The 16,954-nt window shown below is 44.5% G+C and overlaps 1 protein-coding gene across 6 annotated transcripts in view; it reads left to right on the top strand.

Annotated features, from left to right (window-relative positions):
- Positions 1-16,954, top strand: part of col5a1 (procollagen, type V, alpha 1) — a 75,281-nt gene that overhangs the window by 33,261 nt on the left and 25,066 nt on the right. For 2 of the 6 annotated variants that reach the window (XM_071528331.1, XM_071528330.1), the window contains exons 5-25: positions 2,103-2,234; positions 3,402-3,512; positions 3,728-4,138; positions 4,314-4,871; positions 5,002-5,058; positions 7,019-7,060; positions 7,734-7,796; positions 7,990-8,064; positions 9,942-10,034; positions 10,293-10,349; positions 10,457-10,510; positions 10,656-10,709; positions 10,868-10,921; positions 11,060-11,113; positions 11,226-11,279; positions 11,780-11,824; positions 12,532-12,585; positions 13,114-13,158; positions 14,000-14,053; positions 14,212-14,256; positions 15,486-15,539. In XM_071528331.1, the coding sequence (XP_071384432.1) occupies positions 2,103-2,234; positions 3,402-3,512; positions 3,728-4,138; positions 4,314-4,871; positions 5,002-5,058; positions 7,019-7,060; positions 7,734-7,796; positions 7,990-8,064; positions 9,942-10,034; positions 10,293-10,349; positions 10,457-10,510; positions 10,656-10,709; positions 10,868-10,921; positions 11,060-11,113; positions 11,226-11,279; positions 11,780-11,824; positions 12,532-12,585; positions 13,114-13,158; positions 14,000-14,053; positions 14,212-14,256; positions 15,486-15,539 (2,166 nt within the window). Of the gene's footprint in view, positions 1-2,102; positions 2,235-3,401; positions 3,513-3,673; positions 4,143-4,313; positions 4,872-5,001; positions 5,059-7,018; positions 7,061-7,733; positions 7,797-7,989; positions 8,065-9,941; positions 10,035-10,292; positions 10,350-10,456; positions 10,511-10,655; positions 10,710-10,867; positions 10,922-11,059; positions 11,114-11,225; positions 11,280-11,779; positions 11,825-12,531; positions 12,586-13,113; positions 13,159-13,999; positions 14,054-14,211; positions 14,257-15,485; positions 15,540-16,954 lie in introns of all 6 variants that reach the window. The other 4 variants (XM_071528333.1, XM_071528332.1, XM_071528334.1 and 1 more) reach the window with 3 other exon arrangements.

Below are 16,954 nucleotides of genomic sequence, written 5' to 3'. Positions count from 1 at the left end.
CTTATAACGACACATTTCTTTCAAGGCTTGCACACGCCTCTCTCTCTCTTCCTCTCTCTCTCTCTCTCTCTGTTTGCATGTGTGTGTATGTGTGTGTACACATCATTAAACATATTCTGCGGTGATATTCTCAGCGCTCCGAGGATGTTCTCATTAATGCTTCGGTGTATGATTAAGTATCTCATCTGGGTAAAATCAGGATCACGCCAGTTGTGGTCAGGATCTACCCTGGGATTCCTCCTGCTGCTCTGGGAGAAGGAGAGAGGGGGAGACCAGGAGGAGAATGGTATGCGAATAAGAAAGCAGTTGCAATCCTTCAGACTTAGTTTCTCTATATAGCTGTCTTGTTGTGTAGAGGGTTTATTCCTCACTGAATGTGACCTCATTTCAAACACTGAAATCCCATCATCCCCTCTCGGCGCAGCTGTGACACACAGACTTGCCAGGATGAGGGAGAGGCAGACTGTCAAACTGATACCAAGTCCAGCCCCCTATGGATGCTCATTTTAGACAAAGCTTTCAAACGGCTCAAAAGTACAAATGGCTCAGAGACCTTCCATCACAATTATGGTTATCAAATGAATGCCTGCGTTCAAATTTAGATCTTTCAATGTCAGAGCAAAGTTTCCTGGGAACTTTGAGCTCACGGCCGGGAGAGCTGTGTAATGGCTACACCAGCAGCTCTACTGTCTTGGAGGAAGTTTTGGGATTTGTTTTCCTGCATCCACCATAAACCCCAGTGATAGCATGAGCCAAGAAACAGAGCAGGAAACATCATCTCCTGGAGTGTTTTGCAAGGACGAGAGGATTATTAAAGGATCGGAGACAGGGAGTTCTATGTGGTATGTTCAAGTGTACTAGCGAGTGGAATTAGTATTCCTCAATGTACTGTCACTGGTTAGACCACAAATGAAATCCATGTCTGTTAGTCAGAAGAGAGAGCTATGCATGGAGAATTGCAGTTGGAAGGACTTGCTGAGGGGTTTCAGACTTTTGGCAAGTGGACATAATTAAAAACACTTCATGTTCTGTAGAAATCCGTTCCCATAGTAGACAATTTGTGTAGTTTCAAGATACTCGTACCGCTGAAAATATATTTGTATCAACTAAGTTGACACTATATTTGAGCCATGTGGAATGACATCATTGGATTTGGAAGGGTGATCGGGACATGTTTGGATTGATACAATACAGTGTTTTCGGTGCTGTAAGCTTTCTATCCAGAAACATGTGGCAAACACACACCCAGCTCCCTATGCAGCCTGGGGATCCTTCTGAGCCTTTCTCCTCTTTTCTCTCTCTCTCCTTCTTGTTCTCTCTTGCTCGTTTTCTGTCTGTCTCTATTCTATATCTGCCTTGAGTTTTCTCTTTCTTTCACTCTCTCCCTTCCCTTCCCTTCGATACCACTTCTGCTACTACTCACTGCTTCCACCCCCCCACCCCCCCCCCCCACCCCCACCCCCACACACACACCCCACCCCCACCCCTATCCCATGTACTTGCCTCTGTAAGTCAAATGGCTCCGGTGAGATATGTGTGTATGTGCAGGTCTGCTCCTGTCCTCCACGTTACACACGCTAAGCAGATCCATTTGTCTTACCTGATGAGCTTGAAGGCAAAATCACTCATTTCCCATTCTGAACTGGGCAGGGTTTACATGTGCTGTGAAAATAAAGACAAACTGTGTGTGTGTGTGTGTGTGTGTGTGTGTCATAGTCTGCAGCTACTTTTAAATCAGTTATTCCATGTTCTCTTGTCAGCCCAGACTCTCCTCTATAAGCTGTTTGTCTCACATTCTGGTGCTCGGCTCTGATGCGATGTGACACTGTTGGACCCGGGACAAAGTTCTCTGTCATCTAGTCGCCCTTGCGTTCCCCCGACTTGACCTACTTTCAGGACATGCTTGTTCTGTGTGTGGCAATGTTGCGCACAGATGTTTTCCCTCATCTTTTATTTGTTTACATACGTTCATTCTTGCCTCAGGGTCGCTGAGTGTGGGGCTTCTATGTCAGTGTTGTGTGCTTTGCTTGTTTGTTTACATCCATAACAACTTCCCGTGTTTTCAGCGAGCCTCAAGACTTCCTGTTTCTTGTGGTTTCCAGGGCGATATCCAGCAGCTAATGATTGTAGCAGACCACCGCGCTGCTTATGATTACTGTGAGCACTACAGCCCCGATTGTGAAGTGCCCGTTCCCGACCAGCCGCAGAACCAGGACCCCAACACAGACGAATATGTGAGTGCCTTGATGTTTTCAACTTTTATTTCATCTGCTCATTTCTTTTTTTTTACCACTCTAATATGTCCATATTTACTCGTAACTCTAGGCATTAAAACTATAACTATAACTAACTAAACTATTAAACTATAACATAGTGGCTGACTCGTGACTAAGAGCAATTATTGCATTTTTATGTGGATTTTTTGCAAATTATTCAGGGACAGCTGCATTCAGAGGTCACTATTAGGACAATGTTAGGGCTTTCAGTGAAGACAACCACCAAATCCTCTCATGGCTGACATACTCAATGAAATAAATTTCCCATAATCCATAATTGTCTCTAATACCCTAATCAGATCTTAGTTGGATCTAATGCTGAAAAGTCTAATGTGAATGCTTGGCTGATGGAAAAGAGTTGCACTCTGCCAGAGGAAAGTGCTGACTGAAGAGAAAAAGCTTATCATGCTATGCAGTTAGTTAATAATATGCAGGAATGATGCGGTGCCTGCCTAAGCCTGCATCCCTATACAGTACCATTTTCCACACTGAATACCAATAAAGTGTAAAGATGCGTCAGTGTTAAAAGGTGGACGGGAATTTTTTCAGCATGTTACGTGCACAACCACTGTCATTTTTATTAACAGATGAAAGTGATGATTGATTTTCACCTTTGCTTGGGAAATAACCAATCATGCATGCATCTGAGTATATTTCAAATTCCTTTCAATCAATGTGCCACTACATCAAAACGACCGACCCGCCACCGATTCATAACCTCTTCCTCTTGACCTCTCCTGTGTCCTGGGGCCTGTCAATATGCCTAGTGGGTCCACAGAAAACTTCAGCTGTCTTTTAAAGGTGTAGAAGGCAGTGGAAAAGTGATTTGTCATTCAGCTGTAACAAGTTGCAGCAGAGAGATACAGCACTGCAAAGGGTGCAGGGAGTAGGAAGGACAGGAAGGCAGCATTCTGTCTTCTGATCAATGACTGATCTTTGGCACATGAACCCAGCCGGCCTCTCATCCAGATGACTGATGTAGCAATAACAGCACAGTAGCACAGATTTAATGACTCATGTTTTTAATCATCAACAACAATATATAATCTTTGTCTCTCTCTTTCTCTCTCTCTCTTTCTCTTTCTCTCTCTCTTTCTCTCTCAATGTTATGTTTATTTCCTATAGAACACAGAGGAGGACAGCTACTACTATGAATACCCTTACTATGAGGACATGGAAGGCAAGCCTTATGAATCAACCCCTGAAACTGAGGAGACAACCGCGAAAGAAGTCAAGGTAGCCTCTTGGTCACTCTTGGTCTGATCTATGCTAGTCCAAACATTCTAAGTTTCAAATGGACCCTCTCTCCATTAATATGGAAATCTTCTTCCTCAACGTATCTTCCTATGCCTATTTCTTATTGTTCTGAAAAGCATGAAAATGATCAAAATCATTAGCGATCGAAAGCTATGCAAGAATTGTCGCTGACCAGCGGTTACTATGCCTCTCAGGTGACCGGAGGAGACGAGGTGGTCACCACGGTGAAGGAAGTTGTGACTAACTCCAGGGGTGGTGCTGCCAGTGCCGAGGGCAAAGTGGTGACCTCCATCTCCACTGGCTCGTCGTCCGGCTCTGCGGTGGGCTCTGCGGGTGCCGCCAATGCTGGAGGCGACGCCTACGGGGAGGAGACCAGCCCTTATGACAGCTACGACAGTTACGGCAACTACGAGACCTACTACGACGAGTCCACGGCAGCGCCCGACACCTCTCGCCGCGTCACCATCAGCAGCACGGGCACTGGGGGCGAGCTGGACTTGGGGCTTGGGTCAAAGGTCGACCTGGGCACCGGGGGCGACATCGATAGCAGGGTCATCACCACTGGAGGAGGAACGTCAATCACCATGACAAGCAACAAAACCTCAGTAAGTTGCCGTTAACCGCGCTAGCATTGCAATTGTTGTTGGTGTGACTGGTCGGTCTCGCAGAAGCTGTATATTGAAAAAAATGGTTGTGTATCCTTAGAATCAATGAATCCCACGTTCCTGTAAGGTTGTATCCCACAGTGTTGCAGCTTTATAACTAAATCTGTCTTTATAGGTGGGAGGCTCCTACGATGACGGCTACGGCGATGGATATGAATATGGCGAGGAAGGCCATTACACCATTGGTGGAGGCGGCAGCAGCAGCAGCAGTACAGTTCACTTGGGTGGTGGAGGAGGCAGCAGCACCAGCACCGTGCACATCAGTGGTGGTGGAGGAGGCGGTGGCAGCAGCAGCACAGATCACCTCGGTGGTGGAGGAAGCAGTAGCAGCAGTACCATCACCCTCGGGGGCGGGTCTGCTGGAGGAGATTCTGTATCTGCTGGGGGTGGTTCTGTGTCTGTAGGAGGCGGTTCTGTCACTGGAGGAGGATCTTCCAGTGCTGGAGGCGGATCGGCCAGCGCCGGGGCCGGAGCCGGGGGGTCCGTCGCCACAGGAAAGGGCCTGGGTGTGGACGGCGAGGGGGACTACACGGATCTGGATGGATTCAAGGAGGAGCACATCACCGACTATGGAGATATGGACCAGGACCTGTACGATGCCTATGGCGACCTGGATTATGGAGACAAAGGGGGCAAAGTGCTGCCTGCTGAGACCGATGAGTATTACGGACAGGTGAAAAATAGTGGAAGGACATACTGCCAAAGACATGATCATGAAGATGAGGAGGATAGGATGATGAGGATGAGGGTGATGAAGAGGAGGGGGCTGATATTATGTTTGTGTCTGTGTGTTTGGTGTGTAGGTTGACGGAGCTCGCGGTGAGAAGGGACAGAAGGGAGAGCCTGCTGTTATTGAGCCTGTGAGTATCATTATTTGAACAACAGATTTGAGCAACAGATGTAGGCTGCGTGTGCCTGTGTGCATATGGGAGTGTGTGGATGTTTATATCTGAGAGTACGTATGTGTGATCCACATCTAAACACGACCCATCCCTCAACTCAATCCTATGGCCAAACACACTGGTTAGGTCTCACTGGGGCTTACCAGACCCCTCCTGCAGTGTCCTTGGGCAAGGCTCCACTCCTGGCTGGTCATCAGGACTACAGCATAAACATTTGGAGAATGGCCATGCAAGGATTGTCAAGGATCTCTAAACACGATGTGGGCCAGGGTAAACACAAGGGGAGATGGAGGAAGGGAGGGAATACAAGGACTCAAAGACTTTCCTGCCTCCTTGCAAACCACCTCAGATTTGTCTGAAGTCCTAGCAGGTGGAGTCGATTCATCTACTCACACATGCACAGGTACCAGTGTGAAGATGAGGATGACTTGTATATATTTGCCAAAAAAATGCATCGGACATGGTCTTAGAATCCCAAATACCTGAAGAAATCCCATTTTTCTGGGGATTTCCTTGGAACGATTTCCTGTATCGTATAGCCTCCATCTCCAACACAGCTACAGCTGGCTCACTTCAAACAAATGTCACTGGGCTCTGCTCAGTATACATGCCTGTGTGACTAAGTGTTTCCATGTTTATGTGTGAGAGAGTAAAGGAGGGTGTGTGTAAGAGAGACCACCTCTCGGAAGGCGGTGCATGCGTGTATGCAAGTACGCCTTTATCTATGTCCGTGTTCATGTGGACATGCACACTACCACCCAGTATTGGCCTGTTGGCTATCTCTCTTGCACAGATTCTAAACAAGCAAAAAGCAGAGACACCACTCCAATTCCGCACCCCCACAATACTGATGCCGACCCATCTCCTAGATGTCTCCACACACACACACACATACACACACACTATCTTTCTATCTTGATGATCATCCACTAAGCCTAATACATCTCAGAGCAATCAGCTCTTGTGGGGCACCTATCATCACTGTAATCATGCTCTCTCTCTCTCTCTCTCTCTCTCTCTCTCTCTCTCTCTCTCCCTCTCTCACTCTCGCCATGACCTGAGGACTGTCAAAGACCAGTTGAAGTCATTCTACTCCAAAAAATACCATTGAAGGAGCTTAGAGCGAAAGGGTTCGTGGGTTGATGGAAAAATGCTGAAATCACATGATTCAAATAGGTTTGGATATCGTGTGGGTTTCTGTCCCCACAACAAAGCGAGAAACCAAAATGTCACCGCAATAGCAAACAAACAAAGAGAAATCTCTGTAGCCCCCGAGCTACAACAATGCATCTGTAGTGTGAGTCAGTGCCAGTGCTGACTCCACACAAAGCTGAGATGGCCCGCTGTTTTTGACTGTAGGGATATATGGTAGAAATACAGATTCTTCTACTGTATGGAAATTATTCCATACAGGAGAAGCTCCCATGGGATATATTTAAAAGAATAGACAGTTTACCTGGTTATATGTTACATGTCAGATCTGATTGGCCCATGTGGATGAATTCACATCTTCTTCCTGTCCCATCAGTAGTTCCCTTGGCTTGTTCTGCCTCTCAGAGAGCACTTCAGGGCATGTTGCCTCTGTGTTCCTCCTATCATTCACCCTCCTGTTCCCCCTAGATTACTTGCCAGCAGAATTGAAATGACAGGCAGGAATTTACATTAAGTTAGCAAAGACTCTCAGATGGAAAGTTGATATGCAGCTGTGTCGGGACACGTATGCATGTGCGCATTATGCCTCAGCCGCAACCATGAATGGACACAATGCATTTTAAGACACCATCATGGCTATGCTTGTGAGCGTATCTGCATACCACACACATGTAAATATACACACAGCTTATGAATGAGCCTGTGAGAGTAAACAGAGGTGACTCTAGTGGTATCTGATGAGTGTTTATGTGCTTTTGTGTTTCAGGGAATGCTGGTGGAGGGTCCGCCTGGGCCTGAAGGGCCAACAGTAAGTCAACCTGTCTCATATTCTCTCTGTCACTGTGTCTGCCTCTCTTTCTCTTGTCCTCTCTCTCCCTCTTGCTCACTCTGGCATTACTCTTTATAATCTCAGTGGATCAATAACAGTTGTTCATAGTTTATATCTAACCCCATGCTTCTTATATTATGTTTCTCCTGTGGGGTTTTGGAAGGAATATTCTAAGTTCAGTACTTTCCCAGTGGAGTGAGTGTAACCAAAAAAGAAAAAAAAAAAGAAAAAGAAAAAAAAGATTGAGAAGTGCAAAAGCACAAGTGTGATTCTTGCAGAGCTGAATCCTAAAGCAAAGGGAGTGGCAGAACAGTCCCCCCGGAGAGATATGGACTTGCCCAGATGTTTAAGAAGTTAATTATTTATTTAGACAGATTTTTTTCTGACACGCTTGCTCTTGACACCCTGGAGATGGGAGTCCCATAGAAAGCAACCATTTAAGTGCTGAGCTATAGACAAATACAGAGGGGCCCACAAAAGATTTACAACTGATCTGCTGAACAACTGAACATTGCCTCATACATTCCTTTCCACCATGTGTGAGCATTTTGCAAGATATAGGGTGGAACGTTTAGTCAAGTGAATTTGAATATTGCTTTTGTGTTGTCTTATATATGTATGAGGGTCTAATGGCATCTTTTGTTTAAAATAGGGTCTCCCTGGACCCCCAGGTTCTTCTGGCCCACCAGGCAGCCCTGGAGATTCTGGAGAGAGGGTGAGTAGGGACTGTCTCCATCAGGACATGGCAAAGTAATAAGCGGCAGCTGGTATCTGTCACACTAAACCTTTGAGCTATAGAGACATAGACCATAACCTCACCTCTGTGTGTGTGTGTGTGTGTGTGTGTGTGTGTGTGTGTGTGTGTGTGTGTGTGTGTGTGTGTTTGTTTGTGTCTTTCTGTGTCTAAGGGTCCTACCGGTCGCCCTGGTCTTCCTGGTGCTGATGGTCTGCCAGGACCCCCTGGAACTGTCCTGATGCTGCCTGTAAGTTGATTAAATTATTGCTTATCTTGTAAAATAGCAAAAAAAAAAAATCTCAGTTTTCATGTTTACTCCACCTTAAATCACCCTTCTGTGTTATGCCCACTGACTCCTACTCCAGCTGGCTCTATGTTCTATGAGTCTTGTTTGAAGTAAAGTATGATATATGTGTTTCTGTGTTATCAATAACTTGGACAACAGGTTTACATAATCCAGTGGAATGTAGGGAGTTTCCTTTGAAACGCTTCTCCTTGATGGACCTGTCCCTCACCGTCTGTTGTAATGCAAATTTGTGCTCTAGCATCCCCTTGTGGATCCTATTAGTAACAGAGGCAGCCCCCTACAGCAGTGATCATCCCTAATGATCATCCTCTCCTTCTGTCACTTTGGACTCCATAAACCTTTACCTACATTATCATAGGACCCTCTCCCCCATCATAGACCTAACTGCTTCCACATTTAAGTGAAAGTTATCAGGTGGAAGACATTTGACCTCAGACGGGAAGCAAAGCAATGCTGTCGCTAACTTTTTAGTTTCTTCTTCTCCTACTTCTTGGTAAATAGCTAGCGCTGCTGCTATTAGCCCTGATTAGTTGTGCAGATGTGTGGTTGTGGTTTCAGGGGTCCACAGAGCCGTCTGGGAGAGCCATGTGGCAGGCTCTGTCTGGACAGGAACTCAACCGGTCTGGTGTATCCGCTGGCGAAAAGCTCTCCTTGAAATCTGATCCTCGAGCTCCAGCCCTAATGAGAAACATGCATTGTTGTTTTACCATTGTTAGCAAGCACCAGAGGGTTTTTGTCTTTTAGTTGTTCTGCACTCAAAGTGTGGAGTCAACACAAGGCTAAACCCCGTAGTCTGGCCCTGTGTTTTTCTTCAAACTTCCAGTTACATCTTTCCACTAGTGATGTGTCCTCTTTCTCCATTTTTCTCCGGGCACAACAGGATCTAATCTGTCATGAGCTAAAGAAACCCTTGCAGTCCTCAACTGGATGTGAAGAGAACATTTTGTTCAAGGCTTGATGCAGAGGAATGTCAGTTAAGCACTGAGTATTAGAGAGGGATAGAGAGAAAGCGTGAAAAGGATGGAGAGAGAAACATACAGTAGTCAAAGGAAAGAATCAAAGACAAACAAGCAGGCTGGCAGACAGACAAAGAAGCAACAGCATACGTTTGAGAGGAACTGAGATTGCAAAGAGAAGGGCCAATACATTATCACACTCAGCAGAAACCTAGACTGAAAAGTTTAATTTGTGCGATAGTTGTGAAAAGTTTCTGCTCTAGATAGATAGATTATGGTGTGTGAGCTGCAGTAGATCTGACTCAGCCCTGTAGTCTATGCTCTGAATCAACTGTTTGTATTTTGCTTCCTGGTAACAACATTAATGTGATGGTGAAATCCTGCCCAGTATTTCACTGTTGTGTTGTTATGCATCTGTAAAGCAACCAACAGTCAGCCTCCTGAGGACTGTGCTATGTAACCCAACCCAAGATGCCTGGCAGAAACAGCTCTATGTTGCACCACATGCTTGATTATTCACCTATTGTGCAATACTCACTTATCACCACTAGATGCCAGTAGAGGTCACAAGGCTTCTTGCTTTGTAGCACAGCCTTCGATGGTGTTGGCTTGGCAGCTGGATGCTTAGTTCAACATCTGTTGCATAGTTTGAAGACAGGTACAGTGTTTTAAATAAATGTTAAGGATATTTTTTTGTCTTAGGCATCAATAAATAGACTGAAAGATTTATTCTGCTGCCAGCACTTCATCCAGTTGCCTAATTTTTCTTTGGTTTTTCATTTATGTTTTGGCAATGCCCGCTGTGCACTGGAATCATCTTTACTGGAGTGCTGTCTCACCAATCAATGATTCCCTCCGTAGTTCCGGTTCAGCTCTGGAGGTGACTCTGGACAGAAGGGACCTGCTGTATCAGCACAGGAGGCCCAGATGCAAGCCATCATGCAGCAGGCTAGGGTACGGTTCACACATAAACCTCATGGACACATATTGCACATGCATATGTTCATGTATACACTCACGTACTTATGCACATGGTTGCACACAAGCATGCATGGTTTCATATACACGCACACAGACACACATTCATACCCTGAAACTCACTGACATGTGAATGGGTAAACATGCACTGTACGTTTAACCATACAACAATGCAATTTTACTTTTATGTCTTACTAAATTGTTTGCCTAACATTTTTTTTTTCCCATTTTCAGCTGGCTATGCGTGGCCCCACAGGCCCAATGGGTTTGACTGGCAGACCCGGCCCTCTGGTATCTATCACAAATGACAAACACACACTCACAATCAATGGAACAATGAACAACCCATGTATTGGTTTAGTGTCTTTTAAAGCTTAGTGAATGTGTGTTTTGTTTAGGGTCCTCCCGGTGTGTCAGGACTGAAGGGAGAGTCTGGAGAGTCGGGACCTCAGGTAAGAGATATCAAAATATTAAACGTAAACTGAAACTAAATAGAATAAAAACTAAAACTAAACATTTCTGAAAAATAGAAAACTAAACACACCCTAGCAAGCGCGATCTGAATACTAACTGATACTAAACCTTTGGTTTTTTCAGGGACCCCGCGGACCTCAGGGATCCCTTGGACCTGGTGGAAAGCCTGGCAGAAGGGTAAGTGTGACCCCATGCCAAGTTGCCCACACCAAAGCACATGCACACATAAGTATTCTTTCTCACACTGAGACTGCACTGGGTAGTAGTCAGTAAACGATTGTCTTTTTTTACTGACCTGACTTACCTGTTAATACTGTAACTGTTGTTTTTCACAGGGTCGTGCTGGAGCTGATGGTGCTAGAGGCATGCCGGGACAGACTGGAACCAAGGTACCTTGTTCATCATAATGATCATCACTTCATAACTTTACCACTTTTTATGACTTTATGACTTGAATCCTATTTAATGCTCCATATTTTATCATACCTTTTACATCAACTCAAACAGTTGTTTTCTCTGCCCATCAGGGAGACCGAGGGTTTGACGGTCTGGCTGGGCTTCCTGGTGAAAAGGGACACAGAGTAAGTCTCACGTTTTTGTTGTTTTGTGAAAAGTGTGTGTTTGTGTTTTGTGCACGTCTGTATGTTCATGGTCACGTGTGCTACGGCTTAATGTTTCTGTTTGTTCTCATAGGGTGAACCTGGACCCTCTGGACCCCCTGGTGCTACAGGAGAGGATGGAGAGAGAGTGAGCATAGAGATTTACATACATTTATACATTTCTGAGTTATCCTCCCACACTGCTCCTTTTCCTTTTATTTTTCCTGGGAGCCTCTCTTTGCGTGTGTATGAGTGCGTCTCAGAGAGAAAGAGAGAGCGCTGGTGACATAGAGTGTGTACACATGTGTCTGATGTGAGTGTGGTCTGCATGTCCGGTGTCTGTGGTTGATATTGCCACCGAAAGAGGGGCAGAAATGACTATCGCCATCCTCATTTTACTTGCTATTTCTCCCTGTTTCTCTCCGTTTCCCCCTATCACCCCTCACTCTCACAACTTGATCCCCTCTTGCTCCCCTTCTCCTTTCACCTCCCCTGCTGTCTGTGTTGTCTCCCCCTCTCTTCCCATCTCACTGCATCATCACCCCCCCCCCCCCACACGCACACACTTATCCTCACCCTCTCCTCTATTATCATTCATGTGCTCGTCTGTGCCACATTCTGACCCATTCTCCTCTCTCTGTTTCCCAGGGAGATGATGGAGAGATCGGACCCAGGGGACTCCCTGGTGAACCAGTGAGTGATCGCATTCATTATCCTACAATCTCACACTGATTCTGTGAGAGCTCAGGTCCCACTCTCATCATGTCACTGTTAGTGAACAGTGATGCGGCCTAATGATATCATATATCATTCGCGGATCGTAGGCGCTGTTTTAATCCATATAGATGGAGATTTTTAAGCGGTATATTGTTGAGAAGTATATGTTGTTCGGGCTTCCTTGGCACCTCATCTGTACAAGAGAGAATCTTTGGAGGTGAGAAATTCAGGCAGCTCACATCAAGCTTGTTATAATAGCTTCCCACTCTCGCAGGCGGGATATTCCCCACGGGGAGGAAAAGATAGGGAGGGAGAAACCATCAGAAAGCCCTTGAAATCTACTGCCATGATTTATTTTGGCCACCAGGGTGTGCTACATTGGTTTGGATCCATGCTGCCAGGACAATACCTCTTGCTAGGTAGCTGTAACTGTGAGGCAAAAGCACTGAAATTCAAAGCACTCTTTGATAGGCACAGCCATGGGGGAACGGAAGCGTAAAAAACAAGGGAGTTTCAGCTTTCCCTCACAATCTGACAGTAGAATATCCTCAAGGACATTTGATAAGGCAGGCTGTTTCCAGAAGTGTAATTTCCAAACTTGATTTAGCCGAGCATGTTTTATAATTCATGAATTCTGTCACAGCTTTGATATCATTCAAAATCTCATTCTCCTCTTTCCCCAGGGGCCCCGTGGTTTGCTGGGACCAAAGGGACCTCAGGGACCTCCCGGACCCCCTGTAAGTCCCCACGCTCTCCTCTCACCATTTCATGCCCGCATTATTTCCATAGATTTACTGTTTATGGAGCAAAATCCATTTTTTACCATCTCATAGGAAACAGGGACAAAAGACATTGCAAACAAAACCCACAGGGAAATACAGAACTCAATATATCCAGCACACTGTTATTGAGTTTAGCTTTGAAAAGAAAGAGTAAATCTGCCTCTGTTACAGCTTACTTTATGTTTATATTGTTTCATTTAATTTTGCATGGACAGTGCATATCAATCAGCCAGCTTTTAAACTGCTATCCTGTGCACGATGTTAAAAATGATAAAGACAATAAATCACACTCCGACTCAGTTTGCATGGAGCATGTGGGGTGAGGGTATACAGTCTGTGGTGCTGTATTATATTAGGAGAATCTCTTTCTATCTGTCTCTTGAGCTGAGTGAGGTCCAGCAGAAGTGATGGAGTGTTCCCAGTAGTGGAATACTGTATGTTTGCTCTGTATGTGCTGAGCGGTGTTCATCTCATCTGCTGTAGGGCGTTACTGGAATGGATGGCCACTCTGGACCCAAAGGAAACATTGTAAGTGAAGTTGGAATTGATTGAACGTCTAATACACACACACACACACACACACACACACACGTCACAGACTCAAAAATGCACCAATTTCTTCTCTTCTTCTCTATTTCACCCTCAAATGCACAGAATTGTCTCATAAGCTCTCACTTTCTTTCTCTCTCTCTCTCTCTCTCTCTCACACTCACTCACACACATACACACACACACACAGAAACATATACACCGATACACTCAGAAGATACTTTGTAGCTAATCAAGAATAGACTAGGCTGTATTTAGGCCCATTTGAGAAGTCCACCATGGCCGGCTGTATTATTCCAGGTCCATTTCTGGGGGCGCCTGGCCATAATGAGAGAATGCCTGGCTGGAGCAGTCTGTCTGCTGGGAATGCTCCAATTAGGGAGAGATGGAGGATCCACATCTTTCCCAGACTCTTGGACTGGGGGAACATAATTGATTGTCAATTATCTGAGAGTGAAAGTGTTTTGAGTTTGAGGTTCAGCAGTTTCTTTCATTAGGAAAGTAAGTGTGAGAAGTCGGGTGTTTGTGTGTGTGTCCTCTGCCTTGAGCCAGGGCAAGATGCGGTAATGTTTTTCAAAAGTTATGGGCTGTCCTGGCGTGAGAAAGTAATAATGTAGTGACACAGACTCAATCTTCAGCCCACTGCTGGACTGATCCTAATTTATTTCTCTTTAGAGCAACATTACACTTTTATCTGACATTTATGGAACAACAAATCACTTGTACCTTCACATGGAGTGTGTTTTATTCAGGTAAATAAAGTAATTAATCGCTGTGTTAATCATGAGATTTCTAAAAACAATGCTTTATGTTTTTTCAGGGGCCTCAAGGAGAGCCAGGTCCCCCTGGACAGCAAGGCAACCCAGGTGCCCAGGTCAGTATTAACACATTCTCGTTTTGGTTTTAAAGCTGTGCCCGATCTTGAGTTGGTCATTCTGAACAGGATACAGGAAGAACTTCAGAGTTATGTGTCAGTTATGTCATTTCCCTCTGATCCAAAAAGGAAAAACATATGTTGTGTTTTCTCCACAGGGACTTCCAGGGCCCCAGGGAGCCATCGGACCTCCAGGAGAGAAGGTAAGAGCCATTTATTTCACACGGCCACTGATAAACCACAGTATAATATAATCTATTGTGAAAAATATCTGCCAACTCTACAAGCAAAACTGCCAACTTGATAAAATGTAAATAGACAGAGACCCAAATTCCATAAAATTGCAGGAAATTGTTCCGTTCATTTGCATGAGCTAAACCCAAGTTACTATCTTATTCACTCCCCAGATGCTTATCAGACTATTATGCAAACATGTCCCCATTCCCCATGCAGGACCAAATAGTGCCTAGTCGGCAGATAGATTTTAATCCTGATACATTTTAATCCAATTTGGGGTAAATCGCATTTGCCAAATTATATGGATTGTATTCAGTCTATTATTGAATAGTTTGAATGCAGAGAATGAACAATGCAGATATTATGTTTCCCTGATTACAAATTAAATATTAGTAGGCCGTGCTGTTTGTTGAAATGAAATAGAAGGAAATACAAAGATAATATATTATAAAATGTAATGTACTGTCTAACACAACTCTCATAAATGCCACCATGCCACTCGATGCAACACAACAGGAGGGATATTGGTCCCTCCTGGCTCTTTTGGGGCACTCCAAAATAATAATAATAAAAAAAAACACCCCAGATGATCATGGACTCTCTCTGCTTTAATTGGCAGGACATCATAACGAATACCAGCATATTATTTAATAGATATCACAAATTGTCTTTGTTGTCTCTGTAAGCAGTCTAATACTGCAATACATACTCAGCTTTTTGTATTTTTGCATCAACTGTCTTCTTTCCCAAATTTTTGGGAAGCATGTTTTTTTTGGGGCTGTGGCATTGCTAGGGTGAATTGTTTGTAAGTTAGATACTCTTTGCAATAAATCTTTGTATAGCTAAGTCAACAGGTCATTAATATCTTTCACACAAAAGTCTCCCAAACCTAAGTGCTTGTGTATGAGGGTTAGCATCATGGTAGCACATGGTGTGTGTGCTCTTCATTGGTCAGTGAATGGTTGTGGAATCATTTGGAGAAGTAAAGCGTGTCTATGCATCATAATGTTTTAGTGGTGCTGCACCAGAATTTTGAAGGAAATTCATGAGAGCAAGGAAATTATGTCCAATGGCATTTTTTCCATAGTTTATATTTGCATCAGCTGCTATGATGCATACAGCCTTTGATTCCCCTGTCTTGTCTTAGTTTGCGATGGCTTAGTTGCCCTAACATCTTGTCTTCTCTTCTTATCAGGGCCCAACTGGAAAGCCAGGTCTGCCAGGAATGCCAGGAGCTGATGGCCCACCGGTGAGTGTCTGACCCCAAGAAAGACACTCACATATTTTTTTTTTTTCACATATTCATATATATGTATATATTATATACTTACATGCAGAGAGAGAGACATGCAAGCAAAGCAGCCTCTCTCTCACTCCTCTCTCTCTTCCTCTCTAACTGTGTCTCTCCAACACACACAATTCACAAGCCAATGACTTCATAGGCAAGACTGTTTATCGGACATTATTGCATAAGCAGTATACAAAATGTAATTAACAGTATGTAATCACCAATATCTATAATGACAGGAAAGAGTTTCCAATCATGAACATCTCTCTCTCTCTCTCTCTCTCTCTCTCTCTCTCTCTCTCTCTCTCTCTCTCTCTCTCTGTCTCCGTCCACTGTCTGTATTTCCATATTTCTGAGGAAACATAAATCAGCAAAATAGAACTTAACCATTAGAAATAGAGCTTTTAGAGGAATATACATTCATTCATATTCTGCACATTTTTCATCCGACAATGTTGCCCTGTTCCCTTAATAACAACAATCTCTCTCGCTCTCTCTCTCTCTCTCTCTCTCTCTCTCTCTCTCTCTCTCTCTCTCTTTCTCTCTTTCCCATGCTCTCACACACACTCACACACACTTCTCTCTCCCCCACCCCCTCACAGAAAACACCTGTGCTAATGACAGGAGAGAGGGAGAGGAGAGAGGGTGTGAAAGATGAAGAGCTGTAGGGCGAGATAAAGGGACGGGGGGACCGATGCTGTGAGAAATGGGGGACTTGGTGAACGAGAGGAAAGAGAGATAGATGAGCGAGATCGCTATATGATGTCCTCTGATTCTCTAATGGCTTCCAAAGTCTTTTTTAGAGTAGAAATAGCTCTTCCCCGTTTACACGCTCTTTTTTTTTTATTCATCCATTTGTTCCATCTCCCATCAACCTCAATATTCTCTTCTCTCTCAGACTCCATTCTCCCTCCCTGCCCCTCTCTCTCTCTCTCTCTCTCTCTCTCTCTCTCTCTCTCTCACTGTCTCTCCCATCACTGAAAACCTATCAGAGGCATTGCAGAGCTTCCTTGTCTCAAGGGAATGAAATCAATTTCCCTCAACCCTTTCTTCACTGGACATCCATGTGTGCATTAGCAGTGTGTGTTTCTGTGTCTTGGAATTTTCTATTGTGTGTAAGTGTGTCTGTGTGTGAGGATGTGTTTGTGTATATCTGTGTGTGTGTGTGTGTGTGTGTGTGTGTGTGCACGCACGTGTGTCTTTTATTGTGGATTCCAAGACAGCCTTGGCTTTAAGAGCCCAGTAATAGCCTGTAGTGCCTCTATAATACTGTGCATTAAGGAGAAATCCCAAATGAGATTGAACTCCGAAGGCTCCTATTCAAATGGCCTTTTGCAGTTTGATACATCCTCTAATAGTTTTACAACTTAATCCCT

The sequence above is a fragment of the Centroberyx affinis genome, unplaced genomic scaffold (assembly GCF_046629955.1).
Source record: "Centroberyx affinis isolate AG114_WGS23_722 - 3 ecotype Tasmania unplaced genomic scaffold, CSIRO-AGI_Caff_v1 ptg001662l_1, whole genome shotgun sequence".
NCBI lineage: Eukaryota > Metazoa > Chordata > Actinopteri > Beryciformes > Berycidae > Centroberyx > Centroberyx affinis.
This window is presented reverse-complemented; position numbering and strand designations above follow the sequence as displayed.